The 21,718-nt window shown below is 40.3% G+C and overlaps 1 protein-coding gene across 14 annotated transcripts in view; it reads right to left on the bottom strand.

The window, feature by feature from the left end:
- The window catches only part of citb (citron rho-interacting serine/threonine kinase b), a 73,537-nt gene extending 52,102 nt beyond the window's left edge, over window positions 1–21,435 (bottom strand). For 3 of the 14 annotated variants that reach the window (XM_075468242.1, XM_075468244.1, XM_075468248.1), the window contains exons 1-9: window positions 21,114–21,433; window positions 17,326–17,432; window positions 14,187–14,330; window positions 12,849–12,968; window positions 6,128–6,298; window positions 5,899–5,952; window positions 5,716–5,769; window positions 4,446–4,586; window positions 2,502–2,627 (exon numbers count right to left, since the gene is read on the bottom strand). In XM_075468242.1, the coding sequence (XP_075324357.1) occupies window positions 2,502–2,627; window positions 4,446–4,586; window positions 5,716–5,769; window positions 5,899–5,952; window positions 6,128–6,298; window positions 12,849–12,968; window positions 14,187–14,330; window positions 17,326–17,334 (819 nt within the window). In that variant the 5' untranslated portion in view covers window positions 17,335–17,432; window positions 21,114–21,433. Of the gene's footprint in view, window positions 1–2,501; window positions 2,628–4,445; window positions 4,587–5,715; window positions 5,770–5,898; window positions 5,953–6,112; window positions 6,299–12,848; window positions 12,969–14,186; window positions 14,331–16,862; window positions 16,943–17,308; window positions 17,433–21,113 lie in introns of all 14 variants that reach the window. The other 11 variants (XM_075468234.1, XM_075468236.1, XM_075468239.1 and 8 more) reach the window with 7 other exon arrangements.
- Window positions 21,436–21,718: the final 283 nt, after the last annotated feature.

The raw sequence follows: 21,718 nt of genomic DNA, 5'->3' as shown, positions 1-21,718 counted from the left end.
CCTTTGTGATACTATTCCAGGCTTTTACCGCAGCTTCTTTCAGTTCTTGTTTGTTTCGGGGGGTTTCCCCCTTCAGTCTCCTCTTCAGGAGGTGAAATGCATGTTCTATCGGGTTAAGGTCAGGTGATTGACTTGGCCAGTCTAAAACCTTCCACTTTTTCCCCCTGATGAAGTCCTTTGTTTTATTGGCAGTGTGCTTTGGGTCATTGTCCTGCTGCATGATAAAATTCCTCCCGATTAGTTTGGATGCATTTCTCCGTAAATTGGCAGACAAAATGTTTCTGTACACTTCGGAATTCATTCTGCTGCTACCATCATCAGTTACATCATCAATAAATATTAATGAGCCCGTTCCAGAAGCGGCCATGCATGCCCAAGCCATGACATTACCTCCACCATGCTTCACAGATGAGCTTGTATGCTTCGGATCATAAGCAGTTCCTTTCTTTCTCCACACTTTGGCCTTTCCATCACTTTGGTAGAGATTAATCTTGGTCTCATCAGTCCATAAGATTGTGTTCCAGAACTTTTGCGGCTCATCTCTGTACTTCTTTGCAAATTTCAATCTGGCCTTCCGATTCTTACTGCTGATGAGTGGTTTGCATCTTGTGGTATGGCCTCTATATTTCTGCTCTCGGAGTCTTCTTCGAACAGTGGATTGTGATACCTTCACCCCTGCACTGTGGAGGTCGTTGGTGATGTCACTTACTGATGTTTTGGGGTTTTTCTTCACAGCTCTCACAATATTTCTGTCATCAACTACTGTTGTTTTCCTTGGCCGACCTGTTCGACGTCTGTTGCTCAGTACACCAGTAGTTTCTTTCTTTTTCAGGACATTCCAAATTGTTGTGCTTGCTATGCCCAATGTTTGTCCAATGGCTCTGATTGATTTTCCTTCTTTTCTAAGCTTCAAAATGGCTTGCTTTTCTCCCATAGACAGCTCTCTGGTCTTCATGTTGGTTTATCCTCTTTAACAAGAAATTCAGTCTTTATAGGTTTAAACATGCAGAGCTATTTAATGTTTGAACAATCAACCTTAAAGGCAACACCTGGTCAACAAGAAACACCTGTCAGTCACATGTTCCAATAGTTTTGCTCACTTGAAAAATGTGTGGGTTCAAACAAAGGGTGGTATGTCCTGAGTTGTTTAACACATCTAGATGTAAATACCAGGAAATAAAAGCTGACATTCTGAACTCTTGTCTCATTCTCATCTTTTGATCTTAAACCCAAATGTCTTCAGTGAACAACAAAAACAAGGGAATTTGCCTTGCTGTTCCAATACTTTTGGAGGGGACTGTAATTATCAAGTTAGAAATCTCTGGGTAATATTGGACTCAGACCTGAACTTTAACAGCCACATTAAATCAGTAACATCAGCAGCTTTTTACCATCTAAAAAAACATTGCCAGAATCAAAGGAATAGTGTCTAAACCAGACTTAGAAAGACTAATCCATGCGTTTGTCTCTAGCAGGTTAGACTACTGTAACGGCCTGCTCACTGGGCTCTCTAAACGGGCTGTAAGACAGCTGCAGTACATCCAGAACCCTGCTGCTCGAGTCCTACCACAACCAGGAAATACGACCATATTAGTCCAGTGCTCAGGTCTCTGCACTGGCTTCCTGTTGCTCAGAGAATATGCTTTAAAACAGCTCTGCTTGTGTACAAGTCTCTTCATGGTCAAGCGCCAAAGTACATCTCTGACATGTTAGAGCCATATGAACCAACTCGGGCTCTGAGAACCTCAGGGAGGTGTCTCCTGCTGGTGCCCAGAGTCAGGACTAAACAAGGTGAGGCTGCGTTTCAGTTTTACGCTCCTAAAATCTGGAACAGCTTTCCAGAAGATGTGAGGCAGGCCTCAACTCTGACAATGTTTAAATCCAGGCTGAAAACAGTTCTATTTAGCTGTACATATGACATCTGAAAGTATTTTATCTGACTTTTAAATTAACTAATTAATGATTATTTTTCATGTTTTTTTGGAATGATTTTATTGCCTTCTTGTGATTTTAATTAGCTGTAAAGCACTTTGAATTGCCTTGTGTACGAATTGTGCTCTACAAATAAAATTGCCTTTCCTTTCTTTGCCTTGAATAAAAAACCTATTTTGACCACAAGAGATTTCATTTGGGGTCAGAATGACTCCAGGACAATATGAGGGTTGAATTATGTGAACAAATTCTATGCACTGATTGAGCTACAGGTCCCAACCCAAGACACGTCAGTCTAATTAAATCTGTTCATCATTTTCACCTGTGTGGTTGTATTATGGCTCCGTAGGAGGTTTAACCTTAGACAATATTATTACATAAACTAAACTAATGAATGGGGTGAGTTAACATCAAAGGGCTACTGTAAAGATAGTAAAAGACAAACTTGTTTTATTTTCAGAGTTATCATAAAATCTCACACTTCCTCTGCAATGATGACAATGAGCGATGTCTATCTCACACCTTCTGTAATTATTTTAGCTCCGCACATGAGATGAAAGGTGGGTTACCAAAATCTTATCTGCCATCTGCTGAAGCTGCTGGGCCTTGCCCTGGAGCTCGTCTTTCAGTTTGGTCTCCCGGCGCTCAACAATCTCCAACCTTTTCACCTGATTCTCCAAAGTCTTCCTTCCATCCTGTAGAGTGCAAACAAATGTAACACATTCAGCTTAAATGGCTGGATATTTGACATTTAAGGTCAAATAAAATCACATGCGAATGAGTGCTTTTTAATATCTCAACATCATCACACACCAACTGCAGGAATGACAATCAGCTTTAAGATTTTCTCTTCAGGGATGTATTGGTGGTGCCACTTGAAAACACTTGCTGTGTTAGAAGCACTTAGGCAATGCTTATATGCCATTATTCCTGACAATAGTCACAAAAAGCTAATTTGCAATGATGTGAAATGAGCTGAGAGGTCTTTAAAAAGCTCCGTAAATTTGAATCTGTGAATATCTTTTCACACTCAAACAAAACAATTCATTCCTGAAGTACAATGAAATAGAAAAATCAAAAAAGACTTTAAATCACACGGCTTTTCAGCGTAATTGGGATCAGAGGGGCCAAAGGAATTTCTCAGCTGCTGGAGAATCAATAAGTAGATTGTCAGATGCAACCTGATTAGCTTTTTTACACCCATCACAATTACTGACAGGAGTTTAGCCTTCAACTAAACAGTGTGCATATATATCACATATACACTCAACAGCCACTTTATTAGGTGCACTTTGCTTGTACCGGGTTGGACCCCCTTTTGCCTTCAGAACTGCCTTAATTCTTCGTGGCATACTTTCAACAAGGTGTTGGAAACATTCCTGAGAGATTCTGGTCCATATTGACATGATAGCATCAAACAGTCACCGCAGATGTGTCGGCTGTACGATCCACAATGAAACTCATTGTCAAGCTCAAGAAACCAGTTTGGGATTATTTAAGCTATGTGACATGGTGACATTATCCTGCAGGAAGTAGCCATCAGAAGATGGGTACACTGTGCTCATAAAGGGGTGGACATGGCCAGCAATAATACTCAGGTGGGCTGTGGCATTTAACGATGCTCAATTGGTACTAAGGGGTCTGAAATGTGCCAAGAACATATCCCCCACACCATTACACCACTACTAACAGCTGAGACATTTTTGATGAGCCTGTGCAAATTGTAGCCTCAGTTTCCAGTTCTTAGCTGGCAGGAATGGCACCCGAACCCCAAGGTTCGACGTGTTGTGTGTTTAGAGATGGCATTCTGCATGCCCTGGTTGTAACGAGTGGTCATTTGAGTTACTGTTGCCTTCCTATCGTCTCGAACCAGTCTGCCCATTTTCCTCTGACCTCTGACATCAATGAGGCATTTTCATCCGCACAACAGCTGCTCGCTGGATATTTTCTCTTTTTTGAGCCATTCTCTATAAACCCTAGAGAAGATCAGGAGTTTCTGAAATACTCAGCCCGTCTGCCACGTTCAAAGTCACTTAAATCCCCTTTCTTCCCCATTCCGATGCTCGGTTTGAACTTCAGCAAGTCGTCCAGATGCCTGAATGCATTGAGTTGCTGCCATGTGATTGGCTGATTAGCTACTTGTGTTAACAAGCAATTGAACAGATGGGTATATATAAATATACGTCACATCGATGTGTCGCAAAAATGTGACAGCAGACATCTGCTGACCGAGACGTGAAAAAAAATCCCATGAAAATAAAGGCTATTGGACATGCTATCATGCAGTCGCAGCACATGTGCTCCTCAGAAGGTGCAAAAGCATGTCTTCACCAGAACATATGGGTTCTTTGTGCTTTGTAGAAGCCCAATACAGATTAATTTATGCAACACTTACAACAAAGAGTTTTATAATGTTACAAAGCAACAATGACACAATACACAGAACGATGACATGTAGCAGATAAAAGATGAGAGAACACGTATGCACGGCTGTGTTGATGCAGTGCATGTACCTCAGTCTCACGGAGACGTCTGCGTAGGCTATCACTGGAGTCTTCCTTATTCTGTAGCCTCTCTAAATCCCGCTCCAGGCGCTCTTTGGCCATTTTCATACTCTGGAGGTGGTCTGTCGCCTCAGCGCTAGCCTTTGATGCCTGTAGGTAAAAAAAAACCTCTGTTTAAACTTTTTGTAATTTACACATTTCAGACATTTCAAGTTGGAAAATGTTAGAAAAGGCATCAAAACTTAAATATATTATATAATATATTTGTTAATTGATCTGAATCTGAAGTACATTGAAAATACATTCAATATCTTTAATGACCAACTTCATTGTATTTAGAACACACTTAAATTGACGTAATGCTAACTTTCAATAATAATACTTTGTAACAATTAGGAACTAAAGAATCTGTGCATCAAAAGGAGTCAGTTGAGGTGGTTCGGGGATCTGGTTAGGATGCCTCCTGGTCGCCTCCCTTTCAGGGCACGTCCAACTGGGAGGAGGCCTAAAGTCTCATAAAGTCATAAGCCATGACCCACCCTTGTTTCGAAGGATTAAATCTTTGGTGGATGCTCCTTTTATACCAAATCTAGACAAACTCAGCTGTCACTACATTAACCTGGTCATTTTAGAATTTTCCAGAACTCTGTTACTTGTATAATCTATAAATGTTTCTGCTTTTCTTTGCCTCACTCCCAGTTTATTTTAACCTGTTGCTGAGACCTAATTTTAACTTTGTTTACATGACAGGTTGGTCAGTTAAGACACTTGTCCTTGTGCCAGTTGAATTAAGGTAAAGAAAATACAGATTAAAGTGTTTTTTGCTTGTATAGGGAATAAATTACATCATTCTACTATGTTTGGAGCAAATATATGAAATCCTTTAAAAAGTGACCTGCTACTTGCTGATTATTTAATGACATGTAGATTTAAACGGATCTCAAATGTGGGTTGACTGAGCCTTAAATATCTGCATCACTGCCTCATTTACTCTCAGCAAAATAGTGGATGGTGCTTTAAAATATTCATTTCTAAGAAAAGGACAGTTAGAATAAAATGACTGAATGAGGCAACTCTGAGATTTCTGATAGTTAAACGCTAACCCTAATTTTAAAAGACAGCCTAAATGTTCTGTGACCTCAGACTTAGCTGGATGCAGATTCAAAGAGAGACAGGGAGAGAAAGAAGGAGGTCAGAAAGGGGAAATAAATATATAATACATTAATCTAAAACTGTAAATGTAATATATCAATTAATCTGCCCAGTAAAGATATTCTACCTTAGAAAGCTTCTCTTGTAGGTCCTGGATCTTTATCTGCTGCTCAGCACCGACCTGAGGAGAAAAATGTAGTCATGTCAAATAAACAGATCCTGCTTTATTCAAGTAAATATACTGATATAAAAGTAGTTTTAATCTTCAACTTTTAGGTATCTATAGCAACTAAACCAGGTTGATAACTACCTTCTCCAATTTGGTGATCATCTCTTCTACCTCTGCTTTGCCTTGCTCTTTGACCTGTGAAGATAGAGGAAACTCAATGAGAAGCCTCGCAGAAATTATCTAACTTAGTTGCTAACTTAGAACATAAAGTAAAGGTAAAACTTACTCATAGTAACATCATATTTCTGTGTAACTGGAGCACTACTGCAACAGAGTATGAATGGCGTTAATATACCAAAAAAATGAACACCTTCTGCATCCTGTGCTGGTAGTCTGTAGATTTCCTCTTCAGTTCCTCGTTGGCTTGTCGAGACTCTTTCAGCTCTGCCTCATACAGGTCGCTACGGCGACGGGCTGCAGACAGGTCCTCCTCCAGCTGTCTAATGGAAACTCGCATCTCCTCCAGCTGGGCATGATATTCCTGAACACAGAGAACAGAAAACTTCCATTATTGAGGCCAAACCAGTTTTTTAAAACAACAACAAAAATAGCATATTTCATGTAGTAAAGGACAAAAGCAACTGGAAGAGAAGATCCATTTTATCCAAACTGCAAATTGATATAAGGGCCTTAAGGTTACCTGAACCTGAAGAAAAATCCATCGTTAGAAACCTCTGCCTCATTCATAAGAGAGAAAAGAGAAGGTTGATATGCCACAGGCACTTACATGCCTGTTAAACAGTAATTATTCACAGATGTCAACCACCTCATCTGCTTATAGGCCCATCCGCCTGCCTGTCAGTGTAATGAAAAGTAGCATCCTGCTGCATCCAGAGAGACTGATGCTCAGCCACAACAAATTACAACAAGCAGACAGCATCAGACATGATGCTGCTCTACAAACGCCTACCCTCACTCCATATCATGAGCTGCCGACAGAATATAAAATGGAACTAAGCAGAGTGAAACTTGTTTATAACTGACAAAACAAGTTGCCATAAAAACAACCCACTGATCTAACCTTTCATATGTGCAGAAATTGACTGTCAGCTAAATTCTATCTATCTATCTATCTATCTATCTATCTATCTATCTATCTATCTATCTATCTATCTATCTATCTTAAACTTTCTGGGAGCGTCAACCCGAGTCAGGCAAGTTGGAAAAGGATTTTTCAAATTCTAAGAATAAGCAAAACAAAACAGGGACTCAAGATATGGAAACTGATGAAAAACCAATCAACCAATCTATTTCCCGTCCCTTGTTCATGTGTTGCATACAGAAACAATAATCATACAGCAGACACATAATGCTGGAAGATAGGTATTGTGATTTAAAAGAAAAAAAAATACTTCTAAGAATCTGGTTTCGTGGAAAGTGAGCAGCAGTCACCCTTCACATTATCCATTCACACTGCAGCTTTAGAGGTTTAATCTAGTGAGACCTTCAAATCAGTCATTATGTAACTTATTCACTATCTGGGTGCTGCTTGCAGTCATTATTCATACTGCCATCAGTGGTTTATTTATGACTGAAAAGCCTCAGTTTCTTATCTAATTTGCGATTGGGAATAGATCGAGAAACAGTTTTTCATTTCACTCACTGATATGTAAAAAAAACGGCAATCCATCAGGATTAAGTGGCTTCTGCAGTCCATCGCACCTTCCCCTTAGCACGCAAATGACACTCAGAACAAACAAGACAATGTTTTTGGAGGATAATTGTTCAAATCCTGCTGCAGTTTTCAAAACTTTTGAATATATTTGTCTGGCTTATTGTCTTATCAGATTGTAGACTCTTTGAAACTAACCAGTAATCATAAAAAAAAACAATGTTTGCACCCGTAGATGGCTCAATAAAGTGTCATGGCTTCTAGCCTCTCTGTGGTTTGACACAACCAAGACAGTAAGAGTGAATCTATATGTGCTTCTTGCTCTCGTGCCTTTGATGAAATTGTCACTTTGTAAATGTTTGCAGGTCTCACGGGCTTCGGCACGGATTCCTTAATTGCCTCTGAAACTGAATCTACCCCCAAATTTCTCATCTTTGTTGGATCAACACTGCATATAAACACTGCAGTTGTATGACAGTGCGTGGGAGACAGATGCTTTTCAAGATGAAATGCTGGATTTGGCTGCTGTGAATACCCCGCCGAGAGGCACCAAAGGGAACACACAGAAATCTAACAGGCATGAGCTGAAAACTATTACTGTAAATTCAAAGTTACTATTACTAGTTGACTATTTTCTTTTGTGCTTCCAAGTATTCACTCTATGGATGACAGTTGTGTTACAAAGTAGACAGGATTTGAACTTGGCTGTCAAGGTCTTTTTGTCATTTTTACCGCAAATATTTCTGTCACCTTTGAGACTAGCCTGTATAAAAGTGTGCACGTTTTATTACAAACATGCAGCCCCTTTTTTTATTTTAACATTGTTTAACCAGGAAAAGTGAGATGAAAGATCTCTTTTTGCAAGAGTGTCCTGGCCAAGACAGCAGTAGCAACAGAGCTGTCACACCACTCTACACATACAGACAAAACCACAAGATAAATAATACAAGTAACAGAAACAGCTGGTGAAAGTTACCAATGATCTCTTCTTAGCCTCTGATAGCGGACTTGTGTCTGTGCTTATCCTGTTGGATCTCAGTGCTGCATTCTATAGTGTCAATCACAGCATTCTATCACACAGACTTTAACAAGTTATTGGGATTAAAGGAACTGCATTAGGCTGGTTTAAGTCATATTTATCTGATAGATTCCAGTTTTTTCTTGTAAATGAAGAATCTTCCTCACACACCAGAGTAAGTCATGGAGTTCCTCAGGGTTCTGTGCTTGGACCGATTCTTTTCACTTTATACATGCTTCCATTAGGTAACATTATTAGACAGCATGGCATAAATTTCCATTGCTCTGCTGATGATACTCAGCTGTACTTATCTATAAAACCAGATGAACCCAATAGGTTGGTCAGACTACAAGCATGTGTCTTAAAGACATAAAGACCTGCATGACTCAGAACTGTCTGCTTTTTAAGTCAGACAAAATTGAAGTTGTTATCTTTGGACCTGAGCGCTTCAGGGAGAAATTGTCTAGCTACATAATTACTCAAGGTGGTATTTCCTTGACTCCTGGTACTACAGTGAGGAACCGTGGAGTTATTTTTGACCAGAATTTATCATTTGACGCACATATAAAACAGGTTTCTAGGACTGCCTTCTTTCATCTTCGTAATATTGTTAAAATCCAGAACATCCTGTCTCAGAGTGATGCAGAAAAACTAGTCCATGCATTTGTTACTTCAGGATTGGACTATTGTAATTATTTATTATTGGGCTGTCCCACATATTCTCTGAAAAGCCTCCAGCTGATCCAAAATGCTGCAGCCAGAGTTCTGATGAGAACTAACAGGAAAGATCATATTTCTCCAGTTTTAGCTTCTCTTCATTGGCTCCCTGTTAAATTCAGAATAGAATTTAAGATTCTTCTCCTCACATAAAAAGCTCTTAATGACCGAGCTCCATCATATCTTAAAGATCTCATAGTTGGATATTTTCCCAACAGAGCACTTTGCTCCCAAACTGCAGGTTTACTCTTGGTTCCTAGAGTTTCTAAAAGTAGAATGGGAGGCAGAGCTTTCCGTTATCAGGCCCCTCTCTTGTGGAACCAGCTGCCAGTAAATGTCCGGGAAGCAGACACCCTCTCTAACTTTAAGATTAGGCTTAAAACTTTGCTCTCTTTTCCCCCCATTTGATTCCTTAAATGACATTATGTACATTTGTCATTATTGTGGTCATTAACTTGTGTTTTCCTGTCTCAACAGGTATCATTTGAATGGTATTACGGTGTTTGTTGTCCCCTCTTTTCTGTCTTATCAAACCCCAGTTGGTCGAGGTGGATGGCCACCCTTCCTGAGTCTGGTTCTTCCAGGGTTTTTTTCTTGTTAAAAGGGAGTTGTTCCTCCCCACAGTCTCCTTATGCATGCTCAGGATGGGAGATTGGAACAAAGAGAAGTTTCGGTTTTTCATCAGCTTAAAGGCGGGGTAGGGGATCTTTTTCTGGAACATTTTTTTACATATTGCTTGAAATACTCTTCACACCCCCATTGCAACCAATTAATTAAAAGTTTTGACACAAATATGAAAAGTTTTAGTGGCCTCTAGAACGTACAATCTAGGAAAAACATCCAATCATTGTGAACGGTCCGTTCACAATGATTGGATTCTGATGCCGTCTATCAAACTGCAATCTGCTCCTCCCTCCCCCTCCTCCCCCCCCTCCCAGCCTTTAAGCCTGATTTATGCTTCAGACGCAAAGCCTCTGACGCTCGGACGCAGAGCCTCTGCGAGCGTCAAAATCTTGACCACTCCCCCACGCAGAGGCTCTGCGCGTGTTGTCGTGCACCTCAGAAAAATCCTGACTACGCGACAGACGCACGCAGACCACCAACGGAAGTGCGCAGACAAAAGCGGCTGTGATTGGTCCTCGGTGTGCCTTTCCGGTTGTCTGTGTGGCTTCCTCCTTTGCATTTTCGCCAACTCCAATAAAAGAAGCTGTTCTTCTTCGATGTCGAGCAACTCCAGATCCATCTTGCATATACTTTTTTTTTTTTTTTGAAAGATAAACACTTCTGCCGGCGCCGACGAAGTTCTCGTCACCGCCCACCGAAATTCTCGCGAGGGGAAACTGCTGTGCGTCCCGAGAAATTCCAGACCGAGGTTGCAGAACCATAACATGAAAAGTGGTTCGCGACCAGAGCAAAGCAACACGTCAAGACGATAGACGCAGAACTATAATCCGCCCTTTAGCCGTTTAGCGCTACATTCAAACACAAAACAAAACGGTAAAAGTAAGGAGAGTAGAAAAAACACCACCAAGAAGCTAATATGGAGAGGGTGGAGGCCACCGTGTTTATGGTCTGCATGATGGTAATATTAATCATGGACAATCACATCAGGCGTCTAATATCGAGGCTGGAAGAGCTCACAGAGAGAGTCAGGAGACAATGCTTTTTCATTTCATGAAGGAAAAAAGGAGAGCAGAGCGCTGCAGACAAATGAGACCAGTGTAAGTTTAACTTATTAAACACCCGCCGGTTGTGTCTGTGTCGTATGAGGAAACATTTCAGCCGTGATAGCATGACATGGGGCGTAGCTACCGACCACCACACACCTTCGTTAGATTCGTTCTATAAGAACTATGAAAAGACCCGACCTCAGAGAAGGAGCTAAATAGTTATAGGAACTAAGGGAGAAAGCCCCGAGTTCCTGTATGTCCGAATACGGGAGAAAACGGCCCCGCGGATTAAAAGGTTATTAGAACTGCCAAAGGTTCCTACAGTCCGAAAGCGGCTTTTGGAAACGCCTCAGGCTGATCCAAAATGTTCTGAAAGGGGACAAGCAGGGGATGTCAGATTTCTTCAATTTCAGCTTTTTTTCCCCTCTGGTCATCCCCAGAATAAAACAACAAAAGAAAATAATTGTTCTGGTGATCAAGCATTGTCGAATTGCTGTGTCGTAAAGATCCCATACGGAGCTCTGTTTATATGTTGCCGTTTGGCTATGTTTCTGAGATGAAAACAACAGGTCTGGATGAGTGAGTTATAATATTTCTAAAGTTTTAAGATGAATCCAACCTTTCTGTAAGTTGAAAGGTGGGGCGCCTGAGTGTTTGGATAACAATTTAGGGATCTGATTGTTTTACAAATCAGAAAGTTGGACATCAATAGCACGATGATGCTAAGGGAAACACATTCCCTGGGGTCACATTTACATAATGGGTCCTCTGTAGACAGAGAGAATAAGATACTTGGAAGACATGAGCTCAATTCAGTGCTCCGTCAGAGTTTCAGCTATATTGCAAATGTAAATTCTGAGCCACAAAGTTGTTTTTCACTTTTTTAAATCCCATTTTTCACCTTCAAATGCTCCATTTCTGCATCGAATATGAGGTGCAGTATCAGAAGAGCTCATCGACACGATAAACAAGGTGAAATCCTCTTGAACAAATCACTGTTTTTACAAAGATAGCATGTGAAGTGATGGTCACACAGGGCTTTCTCAAAACAATATGAGCTAAGGCCCCTGCACCTCAACACAAAACAGCCTGCCCATTGCATCAGAGCTCTCCTCACGGTAGGTATACGGCTCTTGTCGCCATGGCAACCGCTGCACAATGTATTCAGTGCTTGGTAACCAGCATTAGTGTAGGCTGAGGAAAACAGGTTGCTTTTATATTACCTTTTTTTTTTCAGAAAAAATGGTGCATCATGACAGCAGGACGGTTTTTATGCTCTTTATCTAATAACTGGCTATCTTGTATCAACTTAAACCTCACCACAGGCAGCAGTCTGTGATGTTTTGTGGCTACATGGTGCTCATGCAAACACTCACACATGCCTCACAATTATTAGTTATCCAATGTGTGTGTATATATATTAATAGATTTGGTGTTTTCAGAGAGACAGAGACCCAATCTCCCTTCTAAACAGAAAACTGAACACCAGATATATCATTTTCAATTCATTCTACGTGAAGGATCTCTTCCTCTTACAATTAAACAGTTAAGAAAACAGTGATGACTGTTTAATCAAGAGCATTCTGCAACACGAGGCATCTCTGCACATGCTTTAGGTGTTTAATATCATGCTGACTGCACTCCTACAGAGGGAGGTGGGGCTCCAACATCATGTGCTCGTCTTATCAATGCTCACAACCCACACACAGCCTTGGTGACTTGACCTGCTCCATCTTAATGACTGCCATTATGAGATACTCTAAATCCGCTTCTTTTTGAAAAGAAAGGTCTTTGGACGTTTTGTGCTTCACGATTTTTCCTTCAATCCACGAGATGAATGAGCTGTAGTTTAAAACTGAGAAGTGTTTTACTTTGTTTTCAAAGCAAAAATGGTTTTAAAATGTTGTCTTATTGCACCCTTACTCCTCATTAGTTATACATTTTTGAGCATGTAACACCAGGAGTGGAGTATACACCTGAACCCACTGACCTAGCTGCTGAGATGCCGTCCTACCTGTTCTTTGATCTCTTGAAGTTTGTTGCTTTGCTCCCGGATGTCGTGGAGGAGCTGCAGTGCTTTATCATCCTCCTGGGACACTTCCATACGTGCTTGTTCCAAACTGCGTTTTAGACTCTGAAAGCAGGAATTAAATGTGTTCAGGTGGGTGAGTTTGTTGGGAGCACCCAAAAGTAAAATTGCAAAGACTTTGAACACTCAATCGTTTTAGAGTACATATTATCATTGAAAGATTCAGAGAATTGGAGATATCTCTGTGCACAAGGGAGAAAAATGATTATTGCATGCCCCTGATCTTTTGGCCCTCAGGTGCTCTGCTTTAAAATAGACCTGATTCTGTCTTGGGCTTAGGAACACTTCCAGAAATCATTGTCTGTGGTCACAGATCACCGTGCCATCCACAAATGCAGGTTAAAGCTCTATAATGCAGAGAAGAAGCCATATATAAACATGTTCCAGAAACACTGCCGTCTTCTCTGGACCAAAGCTCATTTAAAATGGACTGAGGCAACGTGGAAAACTGTTCTGTGGTCAGAGGAATCAAAATAACAAATTATTTTTGAAAATCACGGATGCCGCATCCTTCAGACTAAAGATGAGAGGAACTATACAGCTCATTATCAGCTCTAAGTGCAAAAAACTTGCATCTCTGATGGTAGGGGGGTACTTTAGTGCCTTTCTTTTCCAGGGAAGGCCTTACTTATTGTCATAAGTGACTGCTAAACCACATGCTGCTTCTATTCCAACAGCACGGCATCGTAGGAGAAGAGTCTGGGTGCTGGACTGAATTTTCACCACTTGAAAGTATTTGGAGAATCATGAAACATAAAACACAACAAAGAAGACCCAGAACCATTGAGCAGTTAGAATCCAAAATCAGACAAGAATGGGACAACATTCCTCTCCCAAAGACACAGTGGAAACATGGATCTGACCAACTATTTATGTTGCTGCCATCCAACTTTTGATGAGCTCAAAGTTTCTATGAAATGGTAAATGTTTCGCTTTCAACATTTGGTATGTTTTCTATGAGCTCTATACACTATTGGTTTATGACATTAGCAAGTTACTGCAGTTAGTTTTATTTCCATTTTAGAAAGAAACCTAATCTATTGAGAATTGGGGTTGTATGGTGTAACATTAAAACCCTAAAACATTTGGTTATAATGACAGGTTTTTGTATGAAATAGGGGTCAACTAAATTGTAGTGTGTTCAGTTGAGAGATGTTTCTATTATTTTGTCCTTTCATGGTTTATCACACATATAAATGTACATAATAAAGAGGTGAAACAGTCAATGTGGTGTCTACTTTTATAACCGGGGGAGCCACTCACACTGCATTCTGTGATGTAAGTTGCCAGGTCCTGTTCCAAGATTGTCCTCTGAGTCTCTGAGGCCTTTAACTCAATGTCTTTCTGCTGAAGCACGGACTCAAGGTCAGACATCTTTCTCTGGACGAGTGAGATTTCTTGCTCAACCTACGAAAAGACAGAGCACAACATGGACCCAAACTTTTCCACGACGTCTAAGAATCATGGTAATGGTTTCTCCCTTTTACTTCATACAGGATGTCTTCTGCCTGATATTAGCAACAATATAGCTGTAAGCAGCAATGTAAACAGACTGAGAGTTGACTTGTTGACCTCAGTGTACTCTGCATTTATTTAAATTTAAAAGAACCAATGGAATCTAATACTTTAGTCATTAAATTATCAAAAAATGCACAGATCCTAAAACCGGTTTCGTGTGTTTAGTCAAATATTTTGCTAAGATTTATAATGTGCTGTGAAGGTTACTGCAGACTCAGTTTTAAACAGATTTAAACGATAAGATAAGATAAGATAAGATAAAACTTAGTCCCAAAGGAAATTATTGTGCCAGATAGCTCCAAAATAACAGTAACAATATACAGATAACAACAAAAGATCATCAAATAAATTAAATATAAAAATAAGTACCTAATGAGTAAAATGGGTGTCATTATGTCAACCGAAAATGTCTCTCTCAATTTCGGTAGAATTGAAATGAATACTTTTTGGATATAGCTGTTAGCTGCTTATTCCACAGTTCAGTGTAATCTATTGTACCTCTGAAGTTACAGAGAGGCAAACACTGGTCCCCAATAAATGTGTTGAAGACCACAAAGCTCTAGAGAACATAATTTTGGAGGGTGATATGTCTGGAAATTAAAATTATTTTAACAAGATATAGTTAATTCAGTCAATCTTTACCACATTTTTGGTGATGACCCTGACGTATACAAACTGAATTTTGTACAAATCCATGCAGACTGTTATGAGTTCAATTCATTTTTATTTATATAGCGCCAAATACAACAAATGTCATCTCAAGGCACTTAGATAATAAAGTCCAATTCAAGCCAATTGGAATTCAATTAATTGTAATCATAATTATTCATAAAATAATCCAATTCGTTCATATAGAGCCAATTCAAAAACAATTTCCTAGCTAAGGAAACCAACAGATTGCACTGAAACTTTTTTTTTTTCCGTCCAATCTCCCGTACTGAGCGTGCCTGAGGCGACTGTGCAGAGAGTTCTCACTTTTTACCCTCTAAAGTTTCGTACATAAACCATGAGTAGACTCCCCAAAGTGTATTTCAAACTTCAAGTTGAGCTCATTAATTTGAGATGTTTTAAATTCTACAAAATTACCTTGTTTATAAACTAGACTAGCTCGTAAAACCTACACAGATAGCTATTTTGAAATTTAAAACTTAAGGTTGAGTTGTTCTCAGGTGTAAATCCAAGATGATTTGAATACAATTTAAACCGGAATTGAAAAAGAAGTTGCAGAGAAATTCAGAGATCAAACTGATCAAATTATTTTTGAGATACAGTCGCCACGAAAGAATAAAGTTGATTAAAACAGAACTGACCGATGGGCTGTGATCAGCAGTGTGTATCTGCAACCATGTGAGGAAGTTTCATGTTACTTGGTCTTAATAAACAAATAATAATGAAAATAAGAACTGATACAGAACCAATAAGATTCCTGTTGTTAGGGTTTTTGCTTTATTTTGTGAAGGGTTAGGGTATTTTGGAGTTATTGGTTTGAATTTGGATTCATTCTCTCTTTGTATCAGTCTATTCTTTTTGTGCCTTTTTGTTTTAGTGTATTTTATGATTTGCCTTAGTTGGTCCTCAGAGGTATTTGTTCTCCATCTGGTTTTATTCTGGTTTTGGTATTCTGTTCAGTTTCTAGTGTGTTCTGCTCCGGTCTTTGTTTAGTTTCCTGTTTTATTTTGAAAGTCAGTTTCCTGTTACTCCTCCTTTCGTTCTCCTTAATTGCAGGCGTTTCCAGTTACTTGATTATGTCCTGTCACTATTAAAGGCGGGGTAGGGGATCTTTTTCTGGAACATTTTTTTACATATTGCTTGAAATACTCTTCACACCCCCATTGCAACCAATTAATTAAAAGTTTTGACACAAATATGAAAAGTTTTAGTGGCCTCTAGAACGTACAATCTAGGAAAAACAGTATACCGTTCACAATGATTGGATTCTGATGCCGTCTATCAAACTGCAATCTGCTCCTCCCTCCCCTTCCCCCTCCCCCTGTGCGCGTACCCTGCTCCGTGAACGAAGCTTGGCAGGAAGCTAAACTAGAGCCAGCTTGGCTAGCACCTAGCATTATTAAACGTATAGTTAGCATAAACTAAATACTAAATACTAAATACGGCAACGATCGATGCTTGCTGTCAGAACAGCGCTCGTGCACCTTCGTGCTCGTGCACGTTCATGTACTCTAGAGGCGTGCCTTCGGGGGGAAAGTGAAGAAAAGGGTTGGGACTTTTTACCTGTGTATTTTCAAAATGCAGCTTCGCTGGACTCAAAATCCAGGATCTCCTACCCTACCTTTAAGTCTCCATACCTACTTGTTCAAATTTTTGGATTCAGTTTATTTTGAGTTTTTTTTAGTTTGCTCATTTAGTGAGTATATTAAAGACTTTTGATTCTCTTTTGGGTGCATCATAACATGAACACACCTGTGTATTTAGTGTGGTGGCCTATGTCATTGGTATCACTGGTAGATGTGGTGTTACGGCATTGCATGGCCTGGGGAGCACTGGAGACCACAGAAACAGCAGGAGTCACAGCACTTAGTGTTAAATATGACAAAACTAACACAGTTAGAATGAAGACACACACACAAAAACAAATCACCACAATATGTGGTGGCAGCCTAAAAAAACGGAGGCTCGTCGCTGTATTGTGATCAAGTGTTGCAAATAATCACAAGACACCATTTGAAAAGCATGAGTTTCATAGCAGTTGTACTGGATTGTTTCGTTTTTAATAGACAGCACCATCTTCACAAACAGTCCGAGAGTGACGTGGCGCACAAGGAAACAAACAAAAACACAACAGGTCTGCTAAAGTCAAACTGACAAAGAGACAGCTGATTTAGCTCCCGCTAGAAAAAAACTCTTACCATCAGAGGGGTAATACCTGTGACATTTGTCCGGCAACTCCTGACAGTTTTGTGTTTTAAAAGTAATTCAATTTTTCCCGAGGAGGCAGGCTTATCTTGAAAGATGATTGATGTTGTCACTTATCTGTAAAGAGAGGAGAGTAAGAGAAAAGATGGATAATAGAGAATAGAGAGCGAAAGAAACAATAAACAGGGCTTCCGCTAAGCCTCTCTGTCCAACTGAAGGGCTGACTCAGCGCTCTTATGTAAAACACTTACCTTTTATATACCTTTTTATGTATAAAATTCATGTACCTAGATGTTTTGGATTCATAAAGAAACAAATGATACACATGGTAATAACACAAACCTTAATAGTAGGAGTTACATTTAGAAAACAAGCAACAAAGACTGTCACATTTTAAATCAACCTACTCTTTCCAGATTCAAACATTAACTCTTATTACATTTGACAAGATCACATAGATGACCAGCAGAATTATTATATTGTTCCCAGATTAGATATTCAGTGGAAAGCGACTTGAGCTCCATACTGTTCTGACCAAATATGATTATTTTTCTTCCTCAGCAGACTAAGAATAGCCTCCCCGTTTTATACCACTGGATATATTTGGCAGCTTTTGTGATCAAGGAGCAGGCAGAAGAATGAGCGACAGAGAGAATGTCTATAAAAAGCACAGGCTCACCTCCCACTCTAAACTATGTGTTTTTACTGTAGCAGACTGTATATAATCCATGGTATGCACATGGTATATTGCCATATTGTATTTTTTAAGTTTTGCCTGTACTCTGTTAGTAAAGGTGTTCTGTCCTCTACATCACATGTCGAGCATGTATGAAAAGACACTATGAATCTCTACAAATGGCTGTTGTGTTTGCTAATATTTACCCAGTAATGTGACTGACGTAATCATTAAGCGTTGAGGGTCATTTTTGGGAGGTATGAGGAGTTGAAATGTTCAGTAACACAACAGGCCACACAGCATGTTCCCAAGCTGCATCACAACAACGCCTGGAGTTCCACTTTCACTGGCATGACATGACGGCAGAGCAGGTGGCTTGTAATGAGTGATGATGCATAAGCAAAGCGTTAGCTGAGGGGAGCTTTCTCATGCTCTTGCTGATCCTCAGGTTGTAAGAACATGACACCAGCGGCCAATGTTCCTACTGTCTTTTTTAGATTAAACGCTAAAGCATTCTGTTTATCTGTTGGTGGTCTGGTAGTGAGACAAGCTATTCTATTTCTGTAGGCATGACGCCAAAATTATTTATTTTTAGCTCTGCTTTATGTCTGCTAGCGGTTCTCAGGGACCCAAACCCCTCTAATGAATCTCATACATCTTTATTGGCTGAAAAGCTGTCAGTGCTGCACATTGTAGTGTTGTTTACTTCTTAACAATGAGGCGAACTTCCTCAGCAGTCAGCCAGTAGTGAAGCTGGCGGTTACGGGGTGCCATCCGAGCATGAGGCACCAGATGGGAAACATATCTGGTTGTCTTCCCCCCAGATTCAAGTGCTAGCTGACTGTCCATAATGAGCTAACAGACTGTGCAGCTGGGCTCCTCCTCTGCAATAATTAACTCCCTGAAAGCAATTACCAATAACTATACTTGGAAACTATATTATACCTGGAAAGACAATCTGACCACTGATCTGGCTGGTCTGTATTGACTGAACATTTCCAAACTCTTGTTATAAAAACTTACACAACTTTAACTTAGTCAAAATCCGAAAACAACTGGACGGACGAGCTTGGTTTTAGCATCTGTAATCAGAAATAATTTAGATATGAGGCTACTACTTTATACGTAACATTCACACAAGAGCATCGGCTTCCAACTCAGTCGAGGTGCTCTTTTTCGTGGGCTGAATATTGTGTGCTGGTCTGTGACTCAGAGTTGATGAAGAGGAGGAGAGTGGAGAGAGGTTGCATCCTAGTCATGGTGTTGCTCTACATTCAGTCTGGGTGACCAGAGGCCAGTGCTGCTGTATGGGCTGTAGGCAGCGGTGAATCACATACCTGTTGAAACTCTGTAGTGGCACAGATTCTTCTCTTAAAAAAACAAGCTCACTGTTGTGGAGAACACACTCTTCACTTATACCAAAGGGACGTTTAATGCCGATTGTCATGACAACAACAAATTAGCAATTCAGTCTTGTGCAAGAAAGATTAAGGGCCTCAGGCCTCTGTGATTGTAGCAGTTCCCTAAATCAAACTAAGCTCTCCAGCTTCACAGTTTCAGCCTCATCCACAGAATTGGTGCGTTGTATCATAAGCAAGAAAAAAATATTCACCGAAACCCTCAAGCAGTTTTTATATAAATAGTACTGGCAGTTTCTCTTTCCAGGCAGCTACTTCTGGGTGGGTGAGTTGGAAAAATATCTTGAAGAATCCAGTGGAACACGTAGGGATACATGCAAACCCAATCAACTAAAGCCACAACCCTAAAGCCTATAATCACTAATTGGCTGATATTTTTCCGAAAATCTCCAATGACACAGCTGTTGCACAGTGACTCTCCTACATAACTAGGTACAACTGCAAGTATTTCTATTTTTCACTGGGTCTATCATACTCTGAAGTGTTCATTTGCAGTGGTTGAGCTGAGTGAATATCACAATCTATAAAAGTATGCCGAGCACCTGAAAAAACACTTGAAAAATCCAGCCCATGGTGATATTACAAACCCTTATGACACAGAGGATCGGTGTGGGCCTCTGAAGAAGCCTTTTGGGAAAATGACACTTGCTAATATGAAGCAGCGGAGCTCTCATCACTATTCACATCAGATTTGACAGATCTATCCTGCAGAGAGTCCACAAGTGTATTTCTTTCTCTCATTACCATCTACTATCAGTTTGGTCTGCCTCCACAAATAGGTAACTAGAGATTAAACGTAAGAAGACTTCCTGACAAACTTTTAACCATTTATAACAGCATGTATATTATAAACAACTCTCAAAGGATACTCTTTGTTAAGATGATCCTATTGATCATGATCCTATGATCCTAGTGAATGTATTTATTTATTTATATGATCTTTATCTCCACTTATCTACTGTCGCTCTTCATTTTCATTCAGTTTTGCTCTGCCTGAAAAGAGAGAGAAGCAGCAAGCTTCCTTCACCTCTCCTCTACCCTTGGCAAAAACTGCTGTTACCATAGAGATACTTTCCTCCAACCGCAGTCTTCATCTCATTATACTTTTTTCTACAGACTTTGTGATTTCAGCCCTCTTTCTGCATTGAATCTTAACCCAAACTTCTTCAGGCCCTCACCAAGTGGAGGCTTAAAGTAAATAGAGATCATCTGGATAACACACCCGCAGATAAACTTTGTCCAAAAACTTATTTTGTCTGGTATATATCTATCAGATTTCAGGGGGTGAGAAACAAAAAAGGCTTTGTGTGTGACCATCTGCAAATAGTGTGGACGTGGAACATCACTCAAAGGAGTGATTGCCATGTGTATGCGTGTGTCTTCAGCCAGCACAGCAATGAGGAGAGACAAGCAAACAAAGACACGGCATTTTAGTGTCGTGACTATGAATACTGCCTCAGCCCTGATAGATGAGAAACAGCTGCTGCATACGCTTGGTGTCACCTCAGTTCCTGTAACTCATGGCTCTGTAAATCCTCAACTGTAGTGTCAGTCAATATATCAAGTAATACTTCCAACATGCTGAGAGGGGAAAATAACCAGCATGGGGAGCTGCACGGAGCAGGAAAGCAAATATCCTAGTGTAATTCGTTCCATCTTTCTGGTCTCTGATAGAGACAATAAGTAGAACAGTATAGCACTTACCCAGAAACTGTTAGCGCTGACAGGTCTTCTACGCAGCTCTTTAGATACGGCACCTCCTCGTCCAGTAAGACCGTTCATGTGGGGTATCCCTCGGAAGCCTCCAGGCAGAATGAGAGCTTCGCTGGTTCATCAAATCCGGGAATGTCATCCTCACTGAGGAGAAAGTAGAGTTGATAGGAGAGAGAGATGCTCTGTGGCAGGGCAGTGAGCTGTGATGCTTTGAGAGGGAGCGGAGATTATTGCTTACAGAGAGGAATGAGGGAGGGAGAGGAGGACTACGTAGAAATTGCATTGTAGAGAAATGCAGCAGAACAGCGATCGCATACTGTAAGCTCTCACTCTCTCTCGTCTTTGTCACCCACTCACCGTCAACAAACCCCCAAATCTTTCTTCCTGACCCTGTAATGCAGCAGCTGCCACTAATCACATCAACGTATGGAGCTTGAGACGCTAACAGTGCATTCATGAGACTCCTTAAACAGTGCAGTTTATCTTTTAAGCTCAATGACTCCTGTAAGGCCATCTTTGAAAAAGCAGCAGATGCACTCTCGTGATTGGCAACTTCTGCTTTCATCTGTGAGCAAACACAAAAAGGAAAACATTAT

This window comes from Odontesthes bonariensis, chromosome 6 (assembly GCF_027942865.1).
Source record: "Odontesthes bonariensis isolate fOdoBon6 chromosome 6, fOdoBon6.hap1, whole genome shotgun sequence".
NCBI classification, from domain to species: domain Eukaryota; kingdom Metazoa; phylum Chordata; class Actinopteri; order Atheriniformes; family Atherinopsidae; genus Odontesthes; species Odontesthes bonariensis.
This window is presented reverse-complemented; position numbering and strand designations above follow the sequence as displayed.